This window comes from Manis javanica, chromosome 4, assembly GCF_040802235.1.
Source record: "Manis javanica isolate MJ-LG chromosome 4, MJ_LKY, whole genome shotgun sequence".
Lineage (NCBI taxonomy): Eukaryota > Metazoa > Chordata > Mammalia > Pholidota > Manidae > Manis > Manis javanica.
Window position 1 is genome coordinate 108,761,342 of NC_133159.1, and position 27,888 is coordinate 108,789,229.

The window sequence follows — 27,888 nt, forward strand, 5'->3', positions numbered from 1 at the left end:
ATGCAGATAAAAGAGAATAGGTAGCCACAGTGATCAAAACATTTTGATACTGGCACAAGAACAGACCCATAGACCAATGGAACAGACTAGAGAGCCCAGATATAAACCCAAGCATATATGGTCAATTAATATACAATAAAAGAGCCATGGATTTACAATGGGGAAATGACAGCCTCTTTAACAATTGGTGTTGGCAAAACTGGACCACTACATGCAAAAGAATGAATCTGGATTATTGTCTAACCCCATACAGAAAAGTAAACTCAAAATGGATCAAAGACCTGAATGTAAGTCATGAAACCATAAAACTCTTAGAAGAAAACATAGGCAAAACTCTCTTGAATATAAACATGAGCAACTTTTCCTGGAAGCATCTCCTCAGGCAAGGGAAACAAAATAAAAAATGAACAAATGGGACTACATCATGCTAAAAAGCTTCTGTATGGCAAAGGACACCATCGGCAGAACAAAAAGGCATCCTACAGTATGGAAGAATATATTTGTTAATGACATATCTGACAAGGGGTTAATATCCAAAATATATAAAGAACTCACACACCTCAACACCCAAAAAGCAAATAACCCTATTTAAAAAATGGCAGAGGATATGAACAGACACTTCTCCAAAGAAGAAATTCAGGTGGCTAACAGGCACATGAAAAGATGCTCCACATCACTAATTATCAAATAATGAAATAATTTGATATTTGAAAATTGGAAATGCAGATTAAAAACCACAACGAGATATCACCTCACACCTGTTAGGATGGTCAGTATCGAAAAGACTAGGAACAACAAATTCTGGTGAGGATGAAGAGAAAGGGGAACCCTCCACTGCTGGCAGGAATGTAAACTAGTTCAACCATTGTGGAAAGCAGTATGGAGGGTTCCTCAAAATACTAAAAATAGAACTACCATTTGACCCAGGAATTCCACTCCTAGGAATTTACCCAAAGAAAACAACTTCTCAGGTTCAAAAAGATATGCACTATTTACAGTAGCCAAGGTATGAAAGCAACCTAAGTGTCCATAAATAGATGAATGGATAAAGAAGATGTGGTACATATACACAATGGAATATTATTCGGCCATAAGAAGAAAACAAATCCTACCATTTGCAACAACATGGATGAGCTAGAGGGTATTATGCTCAGTGAAATAAGCCAGGCGGAGAAAGACAAATACCAAATGATTTCACTCATCTGTGGAATATAAGAACAAAGCAAAAACTGAAGGAACAAAACAGCAGCAGATTCACAGAATCCAAGAAGGGACTAACAGTTACCAAAGGGAAAGGGACAGGGGAGGATGGGTGGGAAGGGAGCAATAAGGGAAATAAGGGCCATTACGATTAGCACACATAACATAGTGGGGATCACAGGGAAGGCAGTATAGCATAGAGGAGATGAGTAGTGACTCTATAGCATCTTACTACGCTGATGGACAGTGACTGTAATGGGGTATGTCATGGGGACTTGAGAATGGGGGGAATATAGTAACCACAATGTTGCTCATGTGATTGTACATTAATGATACCAAAATAAAAAAAATAGGTTATTAACAGACTTTCTTTTTAGATCAAATATTTTTATAATACATGGAAGTCAGTTACTTTGAGTGATGCAGTACAGTGGGATTTCAGAATATGCTGTTGCCTAAATATGTATGTATCCCTACCATGCCACTTTCTTAAGCTCCAGATCCACCTAGTGACTTACTACCTCATGCAGCAAACACTGCCACCTCTCTCTCCCTCCCTCCTTCCCTTTTCTGCCTCTGTCCTTTTCTTGGTCTTTTCTTAACAAAGTTTTTTTTTTTAATTGCATCATGACATAACTAAAGTAGGTCATTATTTTTTTAGCATTAATCAGTTGTACTACCCTTTAACATTCAGTATGCATCAGGTTTTTAACTGCCCTTGCAACTAGAAGGGCAGTCCTATTCTTCATACTTATTTATCTGTTGAATAGAGGTAGTATGGTTGCGTACAGCCTTGGAGGGGCCTATTCCCTCACCACTGCTCAGCTTGGGAAGAAGCATGCTCTGTATGCTCACCACCTGCTGCTGAGGAGTGCTCTGACAGGCAGCCTAGGGAATGGATGGTACTCGTGGTTTGTTGGCTATTAATGCTTCACACTGGCAGTGCTAAGAGAAGGACCGAATGAGGGGAATGTAGTGGCCCTATACTAAGCATATTACTTCAGTCCACTTTAAAGGGAAAACTTTTTAAACCTTAAAAGTGTTTTATTTTTAATACAATGGTAATTCATTTATATCAGTTTGTATTAGCATGATTAAGGACATTAGAGTAAAAAACTGAGATTTTGATTTTATCTGTCTTTAGTTTATCTCGAGTAATTTTCTCTGCCGGAGCTCATTTGCCTTTTTTACTGAAATAGGTACCCCTCATGCTTCCTCAGCAGTACACTTCTCAAATTCTACCACCTCAGTGCTGGCTACCCTTGCAGCTCTTGCTGAGGCATCAGTCCCCCTCTCCAACTCACACAGAGCCACAGGTAGGTAAGGGGTATCTGCTGGGTGGGTCACCATTTCATCTTCTGTTTAAAAACCTCCAGCAGATTTAATTCACATGAAATATTAAAGAATTATGGTGAATTAGAGACAACTAGGAAAAAGGGATGTAGGATCATGGAACACCAGAAAGAAAAATCACTGACGTAATCAGACACCTGAATAGTATGAGAGAACGACTAAGTTATTCCTTTATATTTTTGCAGTTTCAAGTTTGTTTGCCCTGACTCCAGTTGCTTCAGATTGACATGTCTAGTCTTATATTAACGGATTTTTTTTTTTGAGAGGGCATCTCTCATATTTATTGATCAAATGGTTGTTAACAACAATAAAATTCAGTATAGGGGGGTCAACGCTCAATGTACAATCATTAATCCATCTCAAGCCTAATTCTCATCAGTCTCCAATCTTCTGAAGCATAATGAACAAGTTCTTACATGGTGAACGAATTCTTACATAGTGAATAAATTCTTACATGGTGAACAGTACAAGGGCAGTCATCACAGAGACTTTCGGTTTTGATCATGCAATATGACCTATAAACAATCAGGTCAAATATGAATATTCGTTTGATTTTTGTACTTGATTTATATGTTGATCCCACATTTCTCCTATTATTATTATTATTATTTTTATTTTTAATAAAATGCTGAAGTGGTAGGTAGATGCAAGATAAAGGTAGAAAACATAGTTTAGTGCTGTAAGAAGGCAAATGTAGATGATCAGATGATCAGGTGTGTACCTATGGACTAAGTATTAATCCAGGCTAGACAAGGGCAGCAGGACATCCACGGATGCAGAAGATTTCTCTCAAAGCAGGGGGGGTGAGGTTCTGAGCCTCACCTCTGTTGATCCCCAAATTCTCACCTGATGGCCCCCCTGCGACTGTGCCTGTCTTAGGTTGTTCCTCCCTTGAGGAATCTTACCCGTCTCTGGCTAACCAGTCATCTTCCGGGGCCATACAGGGAAATGTAAAGTTGGTAAGTGAGAGAGAAGCCATATTGTTTGCAAAGGTTAGCTTTTTACTTCTTTGCAGATTTATGCCCTGTGGTTTCTATGCCCAGCACTTGTCTCGAGGTATCTTTACCACCTGGAGGAATTATGATACTCGGTAAATTCGATATGAGGCACAAATTCTATTTAAGGGTTGTAATTAGGAAGGAAGAAGAAAAGCTATAGAGGTAGCATATGAAGGAAACTTGGGAGGATTGATTATTTCTTTGACATATCTTCTTGTAGAGTACCTTAAGTATGTATAGGTTTTAAACTACTAACTAATTTGCACACACATATTAACATAATAGGAATACGGTGACATAAACAAAGCAAATCTATAATTACCATCCATCTCCAGTGAAGCCAAGAAAACCATTTAGACACCCTAGGCATTTGTGAAAATTTATCTATGATATGATGGATATTGTCCAACTGTACTTGAACTATCAGACAAATTAAAGCAGCCCATTTCTGGGATCTGTTCACATCCCATATGTTCTTTTAACCATAGATAGTCTATAGTCATGAGATTTTGGAGTGCTACAACTTGCACCCCTCCCAACTCCTGGTTGAGTTCCAACAGTACAGATCCGGTCAAATTCGTTGTCTCACTGTATGCACATGCCAGCCTAGACATCTCCCTCCTCATTCTTATGGCAAGTCCAGGAGACGGTGGGCTGGATGCAGCCACAACCGCAGCAGCATCGTCCGGATCCCTGTGGAGGCTTTTTGATGATCATCCCCCAGCACAAGTTCTCCAGAGAGTGCTGATGCCGGAAGCTCCTCCTCATATCGTATCTTAGTTCATTTTCTGGGTATCCAAGCTAGGCCTTGATCTTCTGCGTAGAAACAAACAGACCCTTTGCCCACACTTTGACATGCCCTCTATACCACTGTGCAGAACTCATTGGAGGTCAGCACACAGTAACTGCTTTTTTTTTTTTTTTTTAATTAAGAGAAAGGAATATTATCAGAAAAGAGTACCTCCATAGCTGATCATCTGACACCCTTTAAGTGATCAACATTAAGGATATTTAAAGCATGCGTTGATCTTTGATTTACCAATAGTTTTATCCTGTTAAGGAGTAATCCCCCTTTTCTTTCTTTCTTTCTTTTTTTTTTTTTTTTTAATTTTTAATCTACACTTACATGAAGAATACTATGTTTACTATGCTCTCCCCTATATCAGGTCCCCCCTAACAACCACATTACGGTTACTGTCCATCAGCTTAGCAAAATGTTGTAGAGTCACTACTTGTCCTCTCGGTGTTGTGCAGCCGACCCTCCCCTTGCTCCCTCCCCCCCATGCATGCTAATCTTAATACCCCCCTTCTACTCCCCCCCCTTATCCCTCCCTGCCCACCCATCCTCCCCAGATCCTTTCCCTTTGGTACCTGTTAGTCCATTTTTGGGTTCTGTAATTCTGCTGCTGTTTTGTTCCTTCAGTTTTTCCTTTGTTCCTATACTCCTCAGATGAGTGAAATCATTTGGTATTTCTCTTTCTCCACTTGGCTTATTTCACTGAGCATAATACTCTCCAGCTCCATCCATGTTGCTGCAAATGGTTGGATTTTTCCACTTCTTATGGCTGAGTAGTATTCCATTGTGTATATGTACCACATCTTCTTTATCCATTCATCTACCGATGGACATTTAGGTTGCTTCCAATTCTTGGCTATTGTAAATAGTGCTGCGATAAACATAGGAGTGCATCTGTCTTTCTCAAACTTGATTGCTGCGTTCTTAGGGTAAATTCCTAGGAGTGGAATTCCTGGGTCAAATGGTAGGTCTGTTTTGAGCATTTTGATGCACCTCCATACTGCTTTCCACAATGGTTGAACTAATTTACATTCCCACCAGCAGTGTAGGAGGGTTCCCCTTTCTCCACAGCCTCGCCAACATTTGTTGTTGTTTGTCTTTTGGATGGCAGCTATCCTTACTGGTGTGAGGTGATACCTCATTGTAGTTTTAATTTGCATTTCTCTGGTAATTAGCGATGTGGAGCATCTTTTCATGTGTCTCTTGGCCATCTGTATTTCTTTTTTGGAGAACTGTCTGTTCAGTTCCTCTGCCCATTTTTTAATTGGGTTATTTGTTTTTTGTTTGTTGAGGTGTGTGAGCTCTTTATATATTCTGGACGTCAAGCCTTTATCGGATCTGTCATTTTCAAATATATTCTCCCATACTGTAGGGTTCCTTTTTGTTCTATTGATGGTGTCTTTCGCTGTACAGAAGCTTTTCAGCTTAATGTAGTCCCACTTGCTCATTTTTGCTGTTGTTTTCCTTGCCCGGGGAGATATGTTCAAGAAGAGATCACTCATGTTTATGTCTAAGAGGTTTTTGCCTATGTTTTTTTCCAAGAGTTTAATGGTTTCATGACTTACATTCAGGTCTTTGATCCATTTTGAGTTTACCTTTGTATATGGGGTTAGACAATGGTCCAGTTTCATTCTCCTACATGTAGCTGTCCAGTTTTGCCAGCACCATCTGTTGAAGAGACTGTCATTTTGCCATTGTATGTCCATGGCTCCTTTATCAAATATTAATTGACCATATATGTTTGGGTTAATTTCTGGGGTCTCTAATCTGTTCCACTGGTCTGTGGCTCTGTTCTTGTGCCAGTACCAAATTGTCTTGATTACTATGGCTTTGTAGTAGAGCTTGAAGTTGGGGAGTGAGATCCCCCCTACTTTATTCTTCTTTTTCAGGATTGCTTTGGCTATTCGGGGTCTTTGGTGTTTCCATATAAATTTTTGAATTATTTGTTCCAATTCATTGAAGAATGTTGCTGGTAATTTGAGAGGGATTGCATCAAATCTCTATATTGCTTTGGGCAGGATGGCCATTTTGACGATATTAATTCTTCCTAGCCATGAGCATGGGATGAGTTTCCATTTATTAGTGTCCCCTTTAATTTCTCTTAAGAGTGACTTGTAGTTTTCAGAGTATAAGTCTTTCACTTCTTTCGTTAGGTTTATTCCTAGGTATTTTATTCTTTTTGATGCAATGGTGAATGAAATTGTTTTCCTGATTTCTCTTTCTATTGATTCGTTGTTAGTGTATAGGAAAGCTACAGATTTCTGTGTGTTAATTTTGTATCCTGCAACTTTGCTGTATTCCGATATCAGTTCTAGTAGTTTTGGAGTGGAGTCTTTAGGGTTTTTTATGTATAGTATCATATCATCTGCAAATAGTGACAGTTTAACTTCCTCTTTACCAATCTGGATTCCTTGTATTTCTTTGTTTTGTCTTATTGCCATGGCTAGGACCTCCAGTACTATGTTAAATAACAGTGGGGAGAGTGGGCATCCCTGTCTAGTTCCCGATCTCAGTGGAAATGCTTTCAGCTTCTCGCTGTTCAGTATAATGCTGGCTGTGGGTTTATCATATATGGCCTTTATTATGTTGAGGTACTTGCCCTCTATTCCCATTTTGCTGAGAGTTTTTATCATGAATGGGTGTTGAATTTTGTCAAATGCTTTTTCAGCATCTATGGAGATGATCATGTGGTTTTTGTCTTTATTTTTGTTGATGTGGTGGATGATGTTGATGGATTTTCGAATGTTGTACCATCCTTGCATCCCTGGGATGAACCCCACTTGGTCATGGTGTATGATCCTTTTGATATACTGTTGAATTCTGTTTGCTAATATTTTATTGAGTATTTTTGCATCTACATTCATCAGGGATATTGGTCTGTAATTTTCTTTTTTGGTGGGGTCTTTGCCTGGTTTTGGTATTAGGGTGATGTTGGCTTCATAGAATGAGTTTGGGAGTATTCCCTCTTCTTCTATTTTGTGGAACACTTTAAGGAGAATGGGTATTATGTCTTCTCTGTGTGTCTGATAAAATTCCGAGGTAAATCCGTCCGGCCCCGGGGTTTTGTTCTTGGGTAGTTTTTTGATTACTGTTTCAATTTCTTTGCTTGTAATTGGTTTGTTTAACTTTTGTGTTTCTTCCTTGGTCAGTCTTGGGAGGTTGTATTTTTCTAGGAAGTTGTCCATTTCTTCTAGGTTTTCCAGCTTGTTGGCATATAGGTTTTCATAGTAGTCTTTAATAATTCTTTGTATTTCTGTGGAGTCTGTCGTGATTTTTCCATTCTCATTTCTGATTATGTTGATTTGTGTTGACTCTCTTTTTCTCTTAATAAGTTGGGCTAGAGGCTTATCTATTTTGCTTATTTTCTCAAAGAACCAGCTCTTGGTTTCGTTGATTTTTGCTATTGTTTTATTCTTCTCAATTTTGTTTATTTCTTCTCTGATCTTTATTATGTCCCTCCTTCTGCTGACTTTAGGCCTCATTTGTTCTTCTTTTTCCAGTTTTAATAATTGTGATGTTAGACTATTCATTTGGGATTGTTCTTCCTTCTTCAAGTGTGCCTGGATTGCTATATACTTTCTTCTTAAGACTGCTTTCGCTGCATCCCACAGAAGTTGGGGCTTAGTGTTGTTGTTGTCATTTGTTTCTATATATTCCTTGATCTCTATTTTGATTTGTTCATTGATCCATTGATTATTTAGTAGCATGTTGTTAAGCCTCCATGTGTTTGTGAGCCTTTTTGTTTTCTTTGTAGAATTTATTTCTACTTTCATACCTTTGTGGTCTGAAAAATTGGTTGGTAGAATTTCAGTATTTTGGAATTTACTGAGGCTCTTTTTGTGAGCTAGTATGTGGTCTATTCTGGAGAATGTTCCATGTGCACTTGAGAAGAATGTATATCCTGTTGCTTTTGGATGTAGAGTTCTATAGATGTCTATTAGGTCCATCTGTTCTAGTGTGTTGTTCAGTGCCTGTGTGTCTTTACTTATTTTCTGCCAGGTGGATCTTTCCTTTGGGGTGAGTGGTGTGTTGAAGTCTCCTACAATGAATGCATTGCAGTCTATTTCCCTCTTTAGTTCTGTTAGTATTTGCTTCACATATGCTGGTGCTCCTGTATTGGGTGCATATATATTTAGAATGGTTATATCCTCTTGTTGGACTGAGCCCTTTATCATTATGTAGTGGCCTTCTTTATCTCTTGTTACTTTCTTTGTTTTGAAGTCTATTTTGTCTGATATTAGTACTGCAACCCCTGCTTTCTTCTCACTGTTGTTTGCCTGAAATATGTTTTTCCATCCCTTGACTTTTAGTCTATGCTTATCTTTGGGTTTAAGGTGAGTTTCTTGTAAGCAGCATATAGATGGGTCTTGCTTTTTTATCCATTCTATTACTCTATGTCTTTTGATTGGTGCATTAAGTCCATTTACATTTAGGGTGACTATTGAGAGATATGTACTTATTGCCATTGCAGGCTTTAGATTCGTGGTTACCAAAGGTTCAAGGTTAGCTTCTTTAGTATCTTACTGCCTAACTTAGCTCGCTTATTGAGCTGTTATATACACTGTCTGGAGATTCTTTTCTCCCTTCTTATTCCTCCTCCTCCATTCTTCATATGTTGTGTGTTTTGTTCTGTGCTCTTTTTAGGGGTGCTCCCATCTAGAGCAGTCCCTGTAGGATGCCCTGTAGAGGTGGTTTGTGGGAAGCAAATTCCCTCAGCTTTTGCTTGTCTGGGAATTGTTTGATCCCACCATCATATTTAAATGATAGTCGTGCTGGATACAGTATCCTTGGTTCACGGCCCTTCTGTTTCATTGCATTAAGTATATCATGCCATTCTCTTCTGGCCTGTAGGGTTTCTGTTGAGAAGTCTGATGTTAGCCTGATGGGTTTTCCTTTATAGGTGACCTTTTTCTCTCTAGCTGCCTTTAAAACTCTTTCCTTGTCCTTGATCCTTGCCATTTTAATTACTATGTGTCTTGGTGTTGTCCTCCTTGGATCCTTTCTGTTGGGGGTTCTGTGTAATTCCATGGTCTCTTCGATTATTTCCTCCCCCAGTTTGGGGAAGTTTTCAGCAATTATTTCTTCAAAGACACTTTCTATCCCTTTTCCTCTTTCTTCCTCTTCTGGTATCCCTATAATACGAATATTATTCCTTTTGTATTGGTCACATATTTCTCTTAGTGTTGTTTCATTCCTGGAGATCCTTTTATCTCTCTCTATGTCAGCTTCTATACGTTCCTGTTCTCTGGCTTCTATTCCTTCAATGGCCTCTTGCATCTTATCCATTCTGCTTATAAATCCTTCCAGGGATTGTTTCACTTCTGTGATCTCTTTCCTGACATCTGTGATCTCCTTCCGGACTTCATCCCACTGCTCTTGCATTTTTCTCTGCATCTCATCCCACTGCTCCTGCATTTTTCTCTGCATCTCATCCCATTGCTCTTGCATTTTTCTCTGCATCTCTGTCAGCATGTTCATGATTTTTATTTTGTATTCTTTTTCAGGAGGACTAGTTAGGTTTGTCTCCTTCTCAGGTGTTGTCTCTGTGATCTTTGTCTGCCTGTAGTTTTGCCTTTTCATGGTGATAGAGATCGTTTGCAGAGCTGGTACAAGTGACCGCTGGAAGAGCTTCCCTTCTTGTTGGTTTGTAGCCTTTTCCTGGGAGAATAGCGACCTCTAGTTGCTTGTGCTGGGCAGCTGTGCGCAGACAGGGCTTCTGCTTCCTGCCCAGTTGCTTTGGGGTTTATCTCCGCTGTTGCTGTGGGCTTGGCCTGGCTGGGGCTGCTCCTCCAAAATGGTGGAGCCCCGTTGGAGGGGGAGCAGCCAGGAGGCTATTTATCTCCGTAAGGGGCCTCTGTGCTCCCTGCTGCCCAGGGGGTTAGAGTGCCCAGAGATCCCCAGATTCCCTGCCTCTGGTCTAAGTGACATGTCCTGCCCCTTTAAGACTTCCAAAAAGCACTCTCCAAACCAAAACAACAACAGCAACAATGAGAGAGGGAACAGAAAGAAAGAAAGAAAGAAAAAAAAAAAAAAAGGAAAAAACAAGCAATTTTTTTTTTTTTTTTTCCTCAGGTGCCGGTCCCAGGCACCCGCTCACTGGTCCTGCTGCCCTGTCTCCCTAGCACCAGGGTCCCTGTCCTTTCAAGGCTTCCAAAAAGCATCCACCCACCAGTCCCGCAGGGAAGGAACGCTGGATATTCTTTGTCCTCAGGCACTGGTCCCAGGCACCCGCTCACCAGTCCCGCCGCCCTGCCTACCTAGCACCGGGGTCCCTGTCCCTTCAAGGCTTCCAAAAAGCACTCGCCAAAAAGAGAGAAAAAAAGGGGAAAAACGTGTGATTTCTTCTGTCCTCAGGTGCCGGTCTCAGGCACCCACCCACCGTTCCCACAGGGAAAAACGCGGGATATTCTTTGTCCTCAGGCGCCGGTCCCAGGCACCCGTTCACCAGTCCCGCCGCCCTGCCTCCCTAGCACCGGGGTCCCTGTCCCTTTTAGGCTTCCAAAAAGCACTCGCAGAAAAGAGAAAAAAAAAAAGGGGGAAAAACGCGCGATTTCCTCTGTCCTCAAGTGCTGGTCTCAGGCACCCGTCCACCGATCCCACACGGAAAAACGTGGGATATTCTTTGTCCTCAGGCGCCGGTCCCAGGCACCCGCTCACCAGTCCCGCCACCCTGCCTCCCTAGCACTGGGGTCCCCGTCCCTTCAAGGCTTCCAAAAAGCGCTCGCCAAAAGAGAGAAAAAAAAGGGGAAAAACGCGCGACCTCCTCCGTCCTCAGGCACCGGTCTCAGGCACCCCCCTGCCGGTCCCGCAGGGAGAAACGCGGGATATTCTTTGTCCTCCGGCGCCGTTCCCAGGCACCTGCTCACCGGTCCCGCCACCCTGCCTCCCCAGCAATGGGGGCCCGTCCCTGTAAGGCTTCCAAAAAGCGCTCGCCAAAAAAAAAAAAAAAAAAACCGCTCCGGTTTCTCTCCACCCACCAGGAGCCGGGGGGAGGGGCGCTCGGGTCCCGCCGGGCCGGGGCTTGTATCTTACCCCCTTTGCAAGGCGCTGGGTTCTTGCAGGTGTGGATGTGGTCTGGATGTTGTCCTGTGTCCTGTGGTCTCTATTTTAGGAAGATTTTTCTTTGTTATATTTTCATAGCTCTATGTGTTTTTGGGAGGAGATTTCCACTGCTCTACTCACGCCGCCATCCTTAACGGATTTTTTGGAAATACTCTGTTGTGTTTTGACTGACACTATGATAGAATGATTCAAAATAGCAGCCTAGATATCTTGCATTAAAGTATTATACATAGGACTGCTACCTCTCTAATTGTCATATCTCATGTACTTCATGTTGGCTTACTTTTGTTTTCACTGGTCTAGGAATCTTTCTGTAACCCTTCTGCAACCCTCTAGTGGTCTGCTCTATCATAAAGGAAAGCAGATTGTTCAGATTTCTTTCTCCCATTGACATTTGGGTGGTGAGAACATTCTTCCAATCCTATTTTTCTGACTGGCAGCAATCATAAAGATCTTGGATGTATGGAACAGAGAAAGCATGACAGAGAGAAAGGGATATATTAAATTTGTGCTTGTTATTTTGATTTGCTCTTTGATCTTGGATAAACCATTTAACTTCTCCAGGTCTCAGTTTCCTCATCTCTGACATCACGGTTAGATTAGGTTATCTGTCAAGCTCCTTTCAGTTGTCATATATTTTTAAAAATTTTTTATCAAGGTATTATTGACATATACTCTTAGGAAGGTTTCACATGAAAAAACAATGTGGTTACTACATTTACCTATATTATCAAGTCCCCACCCATACCCCTATGCAGTCACTGTCCATCTGTGTAGTAAGATGCCACAGATTCACAATTCGGCTTCTTTGTGCTACACTGTTGTCCCTGTGATACCCCACACCATGTGTACTAAACGTAATACCCCTCAATCCCTTTCTCCCAACCCGCCCTCCCACACCCCTCCCCTTTGGTAACCACTAGTCCCTTCCTGTAATCTGTGATTCTGCTGCTATTTTGTTCCTTCAGTTTTGCTTCGTTGTTATACTCCACAAATGAGGGAAATCATTTGGCACTTGTCTTTCTCCACCTGTCTTATTCAACTGAGCATAATGTCCTTCAGCTCCATCCGTGTTGTTGCAAATGGTAGGATTTGTTTCTTTCTTATGGCTGAATATATTCCATTGTGTGTATGTACCACACCTCCTTTATCCATTCATCTACTGATGGACACTTAGGTTGCTTCCATATCTTGGCTATTGTAAAAAGTGCTGCAGTGAACATAGGGGTGTGTATGTCTTTTTGAATCTGAGAAGTTGTATTCTTTGGGTAAATTCCAAGGAGTGGGATTCCCAGGTGAAGTGACATTTCTATTTTTAGTTTTTTGAGGAACCTCCACATTGCTTTCCACAGTGGTTGAATTAGCTTACATTCCCACCAGCATTCCCCTTTCTCTGCACCCTCACCAGCATTTGTTGTTTTTAGTCTTTTTGATGCTGACCATCCTTAGTGGTGTGAGGTGATACCTCATTGTGGTTTTAATTTGCATTTCCCTGATAATTAGTGATATGGGGCATCTTTTCATGTGTCCATTGGCCATCTGAATTTCTTCTTTAGAGAACTGTCTTTTTATATCCTCTGCCCATTGCCCATTTGTTACTAACGTTATTTGCTTTTTGGGTGTTGAGACGTGTAAGTTCTTTACATATTTTGGATGTTAACCCCTTGTTGGATATGTCATTTACAAATATATTCTCCCATACTGTAGGATGCCTTTTTGTTCTGTTGATGGTGTCCTTTGCTGTACAGAAACTTTTAAGTTTGATGTATTCCATGAGTTCGTTTTTGCTTTTGTTTCACTTGCTCGAGGAGATACGTTCAGGAAGAAGTTGCTCATGCTTATATTCAGGAGATTTTTGCCTATGTTGTCTTCTAAGAGTTTTATGGTTTCATGAATTACATTCAGGTATTTGATCCATTTTGAGTTTACTTTTCTGTATGGGGTTAAACAATAATCCAGTTTCATTCTCTTGCATATAGCTGTTCACTTTTGCCAACATCAGTTGTTGAAGAGACTGTCATTTCCTCATTCTATGTCCATGGCTCCTTTATCATATATTAATTGACCATATGGGTTTATATCAGGCTCTGTAGTCTGTTCCATTGGTCTATGGGTCTGTTCTTGTGCCAGTACCAAATTGTCTTGATTACTGTGACTTTGTAGTAGAGCTTGAAGTTGGGGAGCATAATCCCCCCCCCCTACTTTATTCTTCCATCTCAGGATTGCTGTGGCTATTTGGGGTCTTTTGTGGTTCCATATGAATTTTAGAACAATTTTCTCTAGTTTGTTGAAGAATGCTGTTGGTATTTTGATAGAAATTGCATTGAATCTGTAGATTGCCTTAGGCAGGATGGCCATTTTGACAATATTAATTCTTCCTATCCATGAGCACAGGTTGTGTTTCCATTTATTGGTATCTTCTTTAATTTCTGTCATAAGTGTCTTGTAGTTTTCAGAGTATAGGTCTAAAACTTCCTTAGTTAGGTTTATTCCTAGGTGTTTTATTCTTTTTGATGCAACTGTGAATGGAATTGTTTTCCTTATTTCTCTCTCTGCTAGTTTGTTGTTAGTGTGTAGGAATGCCACAGATTTCTGTGTATTAATTTTGTATCCTGCTACTTTGCTGAATTTAGATATTAGATCTAGTATTTGGGAGTGGATTCTTTAGAGTTTTTTATGTACAATATCTTGTCATCTGCAAACAGGGACAGTTTAACTTCTTCCTTGCCAATCTGGATGCCTTTTATTTCTTTTTGTTGTTTGATTGCTGTGGCTAGGACCTCCAGAACTATGTTGAATAGAAGTGGAGAGAGTGGGCATCCTTGTCTTGTTTCCGATCTTAAAGGAAAAGCTTTCAGCTTCTTGCTGTTAAGTATAATGTTGACTGTGAGTTTGTCATCTATGGCCTTCGTTATGTTGAGGTACTTGCCCTCTGTACACATTTTCTTCAGAGTTTTTATCATGAATGGATGTTGAATTTTTATTCAAATGCTTTTTCAGCATCTATGGAGATGAGCATGTGGTTTTTGTCCTTTTTGTTGATGTGGTGGACGATGTTGATGGATTTTAGAATGTTGTACCATCCTTGCAACCCTGGAATAAATCCTGCTTGAACATGATGGAGGATCTTTTGATGTATTTTTGAATTTGGTTTGCTAATATTTTGTTGAGTATTTTTGCATCTATGTTCATCAGGGATATTGGTCTGTAATTTCTTTTTTTGTGGTGTCTTTGCCTTGTTTTGGAATTAGAGTGATGCTGGCCTCATAGAATGAGTTTAGAAGTATTCCCTCTTCTTCTACTCTTTGGAAAACTTTAAGGAGGATGGGTATTAGGTCTTCACTAAATGTTTGATAAAATTCAGTGGTGAAGTCATCTGGTCCAGAGGTTTTGTTCTTAGGTAGGTTTTTGATTACCAGTTCAATTGCTGGTAATTGGTCTGTTCAGATTTTCTGTTTGTTCCTGGGTCAGCCTTGGAAGGTTGTCTAGGAAGTTGTCTGGTTGTTCTAGGTTATCCAGTTTGTTACCGTATAATTTTTCATAGTATTTTCTAACAATTCTATGTATTTCTGTGGTGTCTGTAGTGATTTTTCCTTTTCCATTTCTAATTCTGTTTACATGAGTAGATCTCTTTTTTTCTTGATAAGTCTGGCTAGGAGTTTATCTATTTTGTTTATTTTCTTGAAGAACCAGCTCTTGCTTTCATTGATTCTTTCTATTGTTTTATTCTTCTCAATTTTATTTATTTCTGCTTTAAACTTTATTATTTCCCTCCTTCTCTAAATTTGGGCCTCATTCATTCTTCTTTTTCTAGTTTCGGTAATTGTGAGTTTAGACCACTCATATGGGATTGTTCTTCTTTCCTGAGGTAGGCCTGTATTACAATATACTTTCCTCTTAGCACAGCCTTTGCTGCATCCCACAGGTTTTTGCAGTTTTGAATTATTGTTGTCATTTGTCTCCATATATTGCTTGATCTCTGTTTTTATTTGGTCATTGATCCATTAGTTATTTAGGAGCAGGTTGTGAAGCCTCCATGTGTTTGTGGGATGTTTCATTTTGTCTTTGCATAATTTATTTCTAGTTTCATACCTTTGTGATCTGAGAAGCTGGATGGTATAATTTCAATCTTTTTTAATTTACCAAGGCTCTTTTTGTGGCCTAGTATATGATCTATTCTTGAAAATGTTCCATGTGCACTTGAGAAGAATGTGTATTCTGCTGCTTTTCAGTGTAAAGTTCTGTAGATGTGTGTTAGATCCATCTGTTCTAATGTATTGTTCAGTGCCTCTGTCGCCTTACTTATTTTCTTTCTGGTTGATCTGTCCTTCAGAGTGAGTGAAGTGCTGTAGTCTCCTGGAATGACTGCATTGCATTCTATTTCCCCTTTTAATTCTGTTAGTATTTGTTTGACATATATAGGTGCTCCTGTGTTGGGTGCATAGATATTTATAACGGTTATATCTTCTTGTTGGATAGACCCTTTATCATTATGTAATTTCCTTCTTTGTGTCTTGTGAATTTCGTTTTGAAGTCTATTTTGTCTGATACAAGTACTGCAACTCCTCCTTTTTTCTCCCTATTAGTTGCATGAAATATCTTTCTCCATCCCTTCACTTTTAGTCTGTGTATGTCTTTGGGTTTGAAGTGAGTCTCTTGTAGGCAGCATATAGATGGGTCTTATTTTTTTATCCATTCAGTGACTCTTTGTTTTTTGATTGGTGCATTCAGTCAATTTACATTTAGGGTGATTATCGATAGGTATGTACTTATTGCCATTGCAGGCTTTAGATTTGTGGTTACCAAAGGATCAAGGTTAACTTCCTTACTCTCTAAGAGTCTAACTTAACTCACTTAATATGCTATTACAAACACAATGTCAAGGTTCTTTTTTTTTTTCTCCTCCTTTTTCTTCCTCTTCCATTCTTTATATATTAGGTATCATATTCTGTACTCTGTCTATTCCTTGGTTGACTTTGGGGATAATTAACTTAATTTGCATTTGATACTAATTAGCTGTTCTACTTTATTTACTGTGGTTTTGTTACCTCTGGTGACAGCTATTAAAGCTTAAAACACTTCCATCTATAGCAGCCCCTCCAAAATACACTGTAGAGATGGTTTGTGGGAGGTAAATTCTCTTAGCTTTTGCTTATCTGGAAATTGTTTAATCCTTCCTTCAAATTTAAATGATAATATTGCCAGGTAAACTAATCTTGGTTCAAGGCCCTGCTGCTTCATTGCATTAAATACATCATGCCACTGCCTTCTAGCCTGTAAGATTTCTGCTGAGAAGTCTGATGATAGCCTAATGGGCTTTCCTTTGTATGTGTTCTTATTTCTCTGTCTGGCTGCATTTAGTAGTCTATTCTTATCCTTGATCTTTGCCATTTTAATTACTATATGTCTTAGTGTTGTCTTCCTTGGGTCCCTTATGTTGGGAGATCTGTGGATCTCCATGACCTGAGAGACTATCACCTTCCCCAGATTGGGAAAGTTTTCAGCAATTACCTCCTCAGAGACACTTTCTACCCCGTCTTCTCTTTTCTCCTTCTTCAGGTACCCTATAATGTGAATATTGTTCCATTTGGACTGGTCACACAGTTCTCTCAATATTCTTTCAGTCTTAGAGATGCTTTTTTCTCTCTGTCCCTCAGCTTCTTTGTATTCCTCTTCTCTAGTTTCTATTTCATTTATTGTCTCCTCCACCATATCTAATAAGTTTTTAATACCCTCCATTGTGCTCTTCAACCATTGGATCTCTGACCAGAATTCATTCCTGAGTTCTTGAATATCTTTCTGTACCTCCATGAGCATGTTAATGATTTTTATTTTGAACTCCCTTTCAGGAAAATTCATGAGGTTGATGTCATTTAAATCTTTCTCAGGAGTTGTATTAATAATTTTACTTTGAACCAGGTTCCTTTGGCATTTCATATTTGTATATGGTGCCATCTAGTGTCCAGAAGCTCTACTCTCTGGAGCTGCTCAGCCCCTGAAACAATGTTGGGGGTCGCGGCTGAGTGGTATTGGTGCCTGGGGGGGAGGAAAGAGCTGTTTCCTGCTTCCTGGCTGCTATGCCTGTCTCCACTGCCAGAACCAGTGGGCTGAGCACACAGGTATAAGCCTCTATGCTTTGCATTTGTCATTGTTGTAGGCAGATCTTTCCTCTGGCTGTCCTAATGCCTGGGTACGGTTTGCTGGTTTGTGAGCCAGGTGGGGCTGGCCTGGAGAAAGGCTGCGTATCATGGAAGGGGTCCTTGGAGCTGTGTTGCCAGCCAGGGAGATGGAGCACCTGAAGATCGTGAAAGCTCCCAACCTGCTGGGCAGAGTACACCCAGACAATTTTGTCTACCTTTCTTTTCTCCTAAGCAGTAGGCTCTGTGCAAACCTTGCCCCTTTAGCAGCCCTCTTGCTAAGGGCTTCCTTGTTAGGAAGTCTCTCAGACTGCCCGCCTTTCTTATTTCCATCCCTGCTTTCCACAAGTGTGTGCAATCTAAGTCTCTCCAGGAATTCTGGCTATCTTAGCTTTCCAACCCTCTAATCATGAGAGTACCATGCAGGCACCATGAAATGTAGGTTTGTGCTCCCAGAGCAGATCTCTGGAGGTAGGTATTCAGCAGTCCCAGGCCTCTACTCCCTCTCTGCTCAGTTTCTCTTCCTCCCACTGGCGAGCTGCGGTGGGGGAGGGGCTTGGGTCCCTCCAGGCCACAGCTTTGGTACATTACCCTGTTCTGTGAGGTCTGCTCTTTTCTCCAGGTGTATGCAGTCTGGCACAGTCCTCTTTCCTGTTGTTCTCTTAGGATTAGTTGTATTAATTGTATTTTCATATTATATGTGGTTTTAGGAAGAAGCCTCTGTCTCACCTCTCACGCTGCAATCTTTAATCCTCCCCCCTCAGTGTAATATTTAACTGTTGTTTGTTTCTAAGAGATGTGAATGTCCTGTTTCCATTGAACCACCTGATGTGTCTCATATGGATAGTCCATAGTCCACTTATTGCAAAGTTCTACTTGTAACTCTTTAGATAGAGAAATTCCATAATGGTGGGAACTGTTTTCCCTAATAGTTACTTGGGGATATTGACTAACCAAGCTGAAAATCTTGTTCCAACATACTACATGTAAAGCACTTAGAAGGGTACCTGGCACATAGTAAATAGTGTTAGTTGCTATTTATACTATTGTTTACCTGTCAGATGAGAAAAGACTCCTACCGTTTCTTCAGTGCTTTGACCTCTTTAATAGTGCCTCCATTTTCCCATAGAAATAGATCATTTACTTTAGTATATAATTACTTTTCCAAGATCTATATGTTTAGTTAGACTTTCAGGATGCTTCCTGAAAACACGGGTTCCATGCTCAAATATACTGAAGAAAGTCAGTGTACCTTATCTCCTAATGGAGAATCAGAATGCTGATTAGCCTATTGAGTTCTCTAAAACTTTCTACAAAAGAAACAAACAAAAATATTTAAGCATATTAAACCAACATTGTGAAAGTGTATTTGTACATAGAACCATCTTAATGAAAACTATTAATATTTCAATTAAGACATTTTAGAAAATACTGTTCTAATGCATTCGTGTTTTCTTTTCTCTTCTGACTTAGCATTTTTCACAAGAGCTTGCTTTTGTGAACTGTTGAATCTAACATTTTCAAGTTTTCCTATCCCTGATATTATCAATTTCAAGGAGGCTGAGATTGATAAACTCCTATATTTTAAAAAGCTGAAATTTTAAATTTATTTTTATCTTCTCCAGTTAATTTAGAGGAAATCATAGAAGGAAATTTTGTTGACTCATCAGTCCAGCAAGTGGTGGGGAGTGGAGGCCAGAGGGTCATCACCGTAGTGACTGATGGAGTCCCTCTGGGTAATATCCAAACTGCAATCCCTACTGGATGCATTGGTCAGCCATTTATTGTAACTATGCAAGATGGACAGCAAGGTGAGTTATTCCATTTAGACAGTTGTTTATTAAAATTTAGACACTCAACACTCCTCTAAAAATGAGGCATTAAGACAGGCAGTGAGAATGGGAGAATGACAAATGTCAGATGGGGTAAAGAAGGTCTGAAAATGAAAAAGAAATTAGGCTGGCAAAAGCTAATTCCCTAATACATATAAAATTTTTTAGTAAAAACCAATAAGCTGGTAGGAAAAAAGGTCAAATAATATGAACCAGTAGTTCACAGAAAAGAAGATATGGATGGTTCTTAGAAATAGGGAAATATTGTCAACCTACTTCATATATAACAAGAAAAATGCAAATAAATACTTCACTGAGATACCAGTATAACACTGTGCTGTCAAGGGTGTGGGGAAACAGGTTCTCTTATAAATGTCTGGTGAGAGTGTAAATGTATCCTTTAAAGAGCAAATTGGTAATATCTATCAGTATTAAAGATACACATAGCTTTTGGCTAAAAAGTTCTTTTTCTGTGAATTTATATTCATACAGAAATGACATATATATGAAATTATTAATTACAGCAGTATTTAATCATCAAAGATTAAAAAGAACCTAAGTATATGTCAGTAAGGAACTGGATAAATAAAGTTCGGTACACCCACGTAATGGAATACTATGCAGCTCTTAGAAACAATGAAGAAATTCCTTATATACCAGTATGGTCTGATCTCCAAAATATATTGTTCAGTGACAAGAGCAAGATGCAGGACAATGTGTAGCATTTGCTACATTTGTATTTTTAAAATAAGGGAATTATATGTATATTTACTAACATATTCATTGACTTCATAGACCATCTGTGGAAGAACATTCAAGAATAACATTGATAACATTGGTTGCTTTCTAGGAGGGGACCTTGGGGGCTGGGGATGGATGGGAGGCTTTTTACTATATATACTTTTATAGTTTTTAATTTTTGTGAACCATGTGGATGTATTATTCAAAAAAATACATGAGTAAATTTTTGAGAGGAGAAAGAAACTTATCATTGCAGCTTCAGTTCTTAAAAAGTTTGAAAGGAGGGTTGGTATAATTGCCTTTGTGTCACCAAAATTTTGACTTGACCTAAATAATCATGGGGACTTTATAATTTTCAAATTATTTGAATTGATGGATTTTTGCAGCATGGGAAGGGAGAGTAGGAATTAAACCTTTATAATTCAAGCGTTGGTATCATAAATTCTTATTAATTTATTTGGAAATATACTACTGATGTTTTTGTGAATATCAAAACAAATACATTGGGGGCTCATTGGATGGGTGAGAGACTGCTTTATAATGGAGCTAAATAAAAGAGAGCAGAGTTGTTTTGAAGAAAAAAAAATTAAAGCTTGAGATTTTGCCTAGATGAACTTCACTACTTTTCATAAATGTGTTAAACCAGGTCCAAAGAAGGAAGGCTGAGATTTGTGAATTATCTGTAGGAAATTTTAAATCAACTAAATTTCCACTTAACAGATATCTGAACTGCTTTCCACTACCATCAGGGAATACAGCTAATTTTTAAATTAATGAAACCAAATAACTAGACAAATTTTCTGTATTAAATAAAAATCATAACACATTCTAAAACCTAAATATGATTCTTAATGTTTCATTTTAAGTTAATTGTAGATTCATGTACAGTTGTAAGAAATAATAGAGATCCCATCATGTATCAAACACCCAGCTCCCCCCAGATGGTAATTTTACATAACTATAGTATAATATCACAGATAGGAAATTGACATGAATACAATCTACTAACCTTACTGAGATCTTTACAGTTTTGTATTTTAATATGTGTGTGCATGTACTTAATGCAAATTAATATATATGTATATTTGTGTAAGCACTAACACACTCAAGATACAGAATAGTTCCATCACAGGGCTCTCTCGTGCTATTCATATTCATAGCTACCTTCCTTCCCACCCCATTCCTAATTCCTGGCAACTACTCTCTCTCTACTCTTTTGTCATTTCAAGAAAGTTATATAAATGGGATCATACAGTATGTAAACTTTCGAGATGGGCTGTTTTCCTCTCAGCATAATTTCCTTAAGATCCATCCAAGTTGGTGTTTGAATCAATAGTTTACTCTTTATTGCTGAGTATTATTTCATGGTATGGATGTACCACAGTTTGTTTAACTGTTCAGCCATTGAAGAACATTTAAGTTGTTTTCAGTTTTTGGCTATCTATGAATAAAACTATTATGATCAATCATGTTCAGGTTTTATGGGAACATACATTTTCAGTTCTCTGGGATAAATGCCCAGAAGTGCAATTGCTGGGTCATATAGTAAGTGCATGTTTAGTTTTGTAGGAAACTGCCAAACACAGTCCTCCAGCATAACTACAATTTTACATTCCCACCAGCAATTTATGAATAATTTAGTTTCTCCACGTCCTTGGCAGCATTTAATATTATTTCTATATTTTTTAAATTTAGTCATTCTGGCAGATGGATAGTATGTGCCTGTGGGTATTTGTGCATCTGTGTTGGCCCTTTTCTCATTTATGAGCAGATAAATGATTGAATTAGGTACAGTTAATAGCAAACTGCTTTCATGAGATGCTTCTCAAAAGTCTTAAAGATATCGGGTCTTCTTTAGCAAGTTATTCCCACAGAATTGTAGGCTAATTGGTCATAGCTTCTGACCTACAGTCAGACATCTTTCTGTAAGAGCATCAGACCTGGGTCTTAATTATGTGGCTTACAAAACCTAAAAATCTTTACCCTTTCTTCCTGTGGCCTTCTGCTAGCCTCTCTAATCCTCTCCTTCTCTCTGAGGAGCTATGCCTCACCTTTTGACTGAAAAATCCAAAGAGATATGAACAATAAGATATCAGAGAATATATTTCAGTTCATTTTCTAATTTGAAGCAAGCAAAACCTCTTAATGTTTTACTATGTATTCATCGCATCCAATTGGTGTCCTTTGGCTTGTAGTTCTAACTGTACCTGCTGGTCAAGTTGCAGAGGAGACTGTAATTGAAGAAGAAGAGGAAGAAGCAGAGAAGTTGCCACTGACTAAAAAACCAAGGATAGAAGAGATGATAAACAGTATGGAGGAAAGCAAGGTATTGTTTTTAGCAGTGGTAGAAGAGAAAGGAGAATCAAAAGCTATATATGACTTTAAAGGCCTGAACCTCTTTTCATTTACTTTCTAGATAATCTGTGATAAGGAATTCTTACCTGGTGGTGACATGGTTTACTTTTACAGGAGGGCACTGAAAGAGAGCTATTACAGCAGCAGCTCCAGGAGGCCAGTCGAAGAGCACAGGAATACCAACACCAGCTCCTAAAGAAAGAGCAGGAGGCAGAACAGTACCGCCTAAAGCTGGAGGCCATGGCCCAACAACAGCCCAAAGGAGTTGATTTCACCGTGGTTGAAGAGGTGGCTGAGGTAGATGCTGTAGTAGTCACAGAGGGGGAGATAGAAGAGAGAGAGATGGAAGTGACTGAGGCAGGAGAGACCACAGAGCCTCATACTGGAGTTACCGTGGAAACTGTTCCATCTTAATGTGCAAGGGCTACAACTTGTACTTTGTCCATCTTTTTTTCTCTTTTTAAAAGAAAATACAGAGGACAAGCATTATATAAAAATTAAGACTGTTCTTAAGAAGAAAACTATAGCAGGGTATTATGGTTGGGCTCAGGAAGGCTCTCTATGCAACTGGAAAATTCAAAGCCAAATTTAGGGAACACTTCTTCTGAGGAACCAAAAGAAGGACCAAATTTCTCAGCTCACGTCATTGCTTTAAGCATAGGGGTGAAAGAATGCTGATGTTATGGGTTGATCGTTTTTTAAATAACTAACTTTATATAAAAAGATTTTAGGATAACATTCCTAATACAGACACCCAGAGACGTTAATAATTGTACCATTAAGTGACCTGAAAATTTTCCTCAGATGTATGAACCTGTTAGAGAAGAAAATTAATTAGGAGGGGGTTAGAAGCAAACTTCTGGGAAGAGAAAGGAATGTATTCCACTTGCAAAGGAACAGGCACTCCCCACTATCCTGAGTGAGTTTCAATGAAAAGAAATTTGTGGTTGTCTTGACTAAATTTGCTTCCATGTGTCCAGAGCTCTAATGCCAGTTTGAGAAACTGACAGAATTTTTAAAAACTGGAAGGGAAAGAAAACTTTCGTTTATGTGGGAGAAGTGTATGTAAATCCAAAATCCTCCATACTGTGTTTCCACAACGTTGGAACGTGGTCAAAAAGAGGCTTGCAGGGTTATAAAACAATCTGGTCTTGAAATACAAACTTTGCTATGGCTGAATTTTATAAAATTGTAATCAGGAGAGTAGTCTGTTATTAGAACAACTTGCTTCCAAACATTTATTTATATAATACCAAACTTTAATACCAAAATTTTGCTGAGTTTTCTAAGTGTGTCCTTTCTGTGGAGCCTACATGGTTTGCTTTTATATGCAAAAAAAAGAAAGAAGGGAGGAGAAATGAGTGCTGAGGATGTTGTGTAGTTCTGTGTCCATTTGATATGGGATGACCTAATTGCTCTGTTTCCTTAGGTCAGGCCTGAGCAGAGCTTTTGTGCCTTTTAGGTGTTCAGTGTGTGTTGGCAAAGGGAGTAGGAATTATCAGTGCCATAAAGTAAGGAACTAAAGATTCTGGCCAAATACTTCACCTCCCTTACACCCTTTCTCTCCCATTATTCCTGCTCCCTGTGGCTAAGCACTTGTGGAAAGTGTTTCATTGCTGGGTTTTCTTTGCAAAACTCCAGCTTGGAGTTTTTTCAAAAGAAGGAGAATATGGATAGAAAGCAGTTGTGGATAGGTAACATCACAGAGGTTATCACCTTTGAAATTGGGTTCTTGTCATTCTAGACTTGCTTGCTTGCTTTGTTGTAAATTAGAAGAAGAAACCAGAGGGAGATGTGCCAAGTAAACATTTGAATGACTGTTTAGAATATGGTTTTCTCAATTAGTGATCATGGGGAAAACATTTTTAATTTGGAATAAAACTTGACGGTTAACATGGTTCTTTTTACCTTGATTAGCGAAGTAATTTGCTGCAGTTTTCCAGAGTTACAGAATCATTTGGGACTCAAAATATACTGAAAACCTAACTCCCCAAACCAAATTTAACAAGTGGAATTGTCTATTAGAGGCTTCTAGGTAAGAATATCAGTTCTTTGAAATTAATCTTGGCTATCAGCCACCTTAGCTAAGTTTTCTCCATGGACTTAAGTACTGATGAGCAGATGATCAGAGATTACTCTGGGCTGTTGGAGATGACAGAGAAATGCAGTGAAGGAGCCTAGGTAAGGATGAGGGTCAAATTATGGTTTCTGATGTCAAATCATCTTGTTTCTGTTTTGTTGTTTTTCTCTTTTTAGGTCCCTTTGTGAATCAGGTGCTAATGAAAAGCTGCTATTGTGTGTTATTTCAGAGCCTTAGCTTAACTATGGAGGGACCAAGTGTCATTTTAGATGTGTTTTCTTATGTTCTTGGTATGTTTTTATATATCAGTTATTATGTATCAATCCTGGTTATGTTCCTACATATCAATTTTAATTTGTTTTTTCCCCTTCTTTCCTGTTAAAGGGGTAGAGGTTAACTCTGCAGAAGATATCCAGGCCCAAACACCTCACTGTCTGGGATAGTTTCTGTTGGGAGACATGGAGTTTCTACCCAACATTCCCTTCTGAGCATGCAGAGTTCCTACTATTTGGGGAACTGTTTAGAGGTTCTTATTATTCTCTTTCTGCAGGAGACTATCATTCCCACCCAAAAAAATATCTAACATAGCTCAAGTCATTTTTGATAATGGGGTCTCTGAGATAGGGAGTTAAAGGGAAGGTTAGGTTAGGGAGAGCAGAAAGGGAAAGATCTGGAGTGGAATGGGTAGCAAAAAGGCGTTTGTTTTTATTTTCTTGGAATAGACCTTTTAGCATCCCAGAGAAGAGAAATGGGATTTGTTCTCCAGTTGTATTGCTATAGAGAGAATGGTAGGTCAGGATCCCTTAAAGTAATTAGAAGTTAAATATTAAATGTATTAATGGCAATACCATTTTGTGATTTTGCATATCTTTCTGGATCAGTCATGGAATTTCCGGAAATGTTGCTGGATCTTCTGGGTTAGGGGATTCCAACTGGCTTATTGGCTAGATTGTATTACACAGAATCAACAGTAAGTGGTTCAGAGTTGGTATTTTAGCAGTACCTTGAGCAAACCTGGAGCCTAGGATGATTGCCTAGTTTCAAATAAAGCTGCATTAACAATATCAGTATATCAATATAGGAATTGTAGTCTCTGTATTAGTATTTTAGTCTTAAGCTTTTGCCCCCCACACCCCAGAAAAGAGAAAGAAAGAAATCTTAATATTTCTGTCTTGTTCCTGGCTTCAGGGAAATTACTTATAAATGTATAATTGTACATTCCCTTCCTATCACTACCTCTGTGGGATCTCTTAATTATACCAGAGTTGAGGTCTCTTAATTGAAGTATTGGGAGAACTTGGCTTTATGTTTTCTATATTTTGAATTCAGTGCCTGAAAAGATGTTATTTTTTGTGTCAAATCAGTGTTTTGTTATTTTTGTTTTGCCTTTCTCCCATCTTCATCCTTACCATTACATTCTTAAAATGTTTGTGTCTGCTCAATAATGTTAGAAATTTGTGGCATACAAAATAACTTTTTTTATATTAATATAGAAGAAATTAATTTACCAGAGGGCTGTCCAGTTGAAGTTAGGTATTGTGTGACTAGAGCATTTTTAATACCCCCTTCCTGGATGTATATTAGTGTGTATGTGTGTAAATACATACAGATTTTCCTTTTCTCTTTGTTTATTTGAGGTTATTTGTGGTTGTCTTGACTAAATTTGCTTCCATTTAAAAGTACCTGGTATAACCTGGAAATATTTTTATTTTATTAAACACATTAGAGAGGATTTATTTGGATTCACTAAAGGAGCTAAGGAAGAAAAGGCATCATTTGGCCCTTTTCTGAGAGGTGTGCTTTAATAGGCAATAATGAGAAACCTGAGGAGTGAGGCCCCAGGGAGAACCAGTACCTGGCATTACAGATATTTGTTTAGCACACAGTATGATGACACCATGTAAGCTGAAAGGTTAGAGCAATGGTGGATAGAGATGCAGCTGCCCTTCCATAGAGCAAGCCTCCTTCCACTCCTATGGCAGCTATTTTGACTGGCACTTGTAAAATTTCTTACACCTCTGAACAAGAAATCAACTCTAGATAAAGGGCCATCATAAAGGAGCATCTACTTTCTCAGTTTATAAATCTCATACTTTTGAGAAATTATCATTTTTAGAAAGTTTGTGTGGCACTCTCCTAACTCACATTATGGATCTTCAGAGCTAGATTTGAGACATATAGCGAACTCTTCCCATAAGTTTAATATTGAGAAATTTAATACCAGTTTTTGTCCAAATTTATTGGAGAATGGCCTCTATTCTCTATTCCTTGTGCAGACATTTCTGTATGGCCAATAAAGGAGCTTTAGAATGGAATACATGTCAAGACCACCTATATTCTGCTCTAGGTTCTTACATCTGTTTCCATTTTATGTGATGAATATTTTCCCCTTCTGAGTTAGCACTCTATTTCCTATGCCAATATATTTAACAAGAAACTAGGAGCAAGAAGGATGTTAATGGTAACTCAAATTAAGCAGCTTTGAGCCTCTGCTACTGACCTTTTTTTTTTTTTTGCCTTTTTGCCTCTCTGGAACTAGGGGGTAGGGTGACCTTCCTTGACTTTACAGTAGCATTTGGCTTGTTAATGGCAGGAAACGGTGATTCCCTCTCTCTCTCTCTCTCCTCCCCTTTCCTCTCTAACTTACTTCTGCTTCTGTGACCCCATTGTTCTTATCTCATTGCGTCTTTGCCAGGCATTAGGAGATTTAATTAGTAGGTCATTTCTGATATATGGGCCCTCTTTTTCCTCTTTCCACTCCCCTCCTTCCCTACTATATATTTTCTATTTATTCTGAAGTGTTTTGTATCTGAGAATTAATCTGTGTCTCACCCTATATTCTGTGCTTCCTAGTTGGTTTCAGGCATCTTGCTCTATCAGCAATGATAGCAGCTCCCTTCTCTGGCTTTGCCCTGTGGACCGTCCTTATGCTAAGGCCATTTGTGTTGATGGGGGAGAGAATGTGAAAGGGTGAGGCACCTAGATTCTTTTAAGAATGCCCTCAGTTTTTCAGGTTGCTTGACAGCTTTACATTCAGTGCGTTTTAGGAAAACTTAAATACACTTCTCTTTTTTATTTAGGATTTTAATAAAACAAGGTTTGATTCTGATGAGCGAATTTGTGTGTGTGTGTGTGTGTGGGTGAGCATTTGTATGTGTATCCACATATACAGATCTTTATTATATATAAAATTTTTGTACTATCATTTAAAATAAAGATGTTTCTTAATAAAATGTCAAAGTCTTAACATTCAGAGTGTCACTGAAATTTTTCCCATCTCCCTGGCAAAAATTGTATCTACTCCGTCCTCACAGATAAACCTCAATGGCAAGTT

The 27,888-nt window shown here is 38.9% G+C and overlaps 1 protein-coding gene across 8 annotated transcripts in view; it reads left to right on the plus strand.

The window, feature by feature from the left end:
* Positions 1–27,888, plus strand: part of GABPB2 (GA binding protein transcription factor subunit beta 2) — a 47,491-nt gene that overhangs the window by 15,123 nt on the left and 4,480 nt on the right. For 2 of the 8 annotated variants that reach the window (XM_037003313.2, XM_073234611.1), the window contains exons 6-9: positions 2,400–2,516; positions 19,172–19,357; positions 22,315–22,445; positions 22,589–22,771. In XM_037003313.2, coding sequence (XP_036859208.1) covers positions 2,400–2,516; positions 19,172–19,357; positions 22,315–22,445; positions 22,589–22,771 — 617 coding nt within the window. Of the gene's footprint in view, positions 1–2,399; positions 2,517–19,171; positions 19,358–22,314; positions 22,446–22,535; positions 27,804–27,888 lie in introns of those variants that run through there. The other 6 variants (XM_037003311.2, XM_037003312.2, XM_073234612.1 and 3 more) reach the window with 6 other exon arrangements.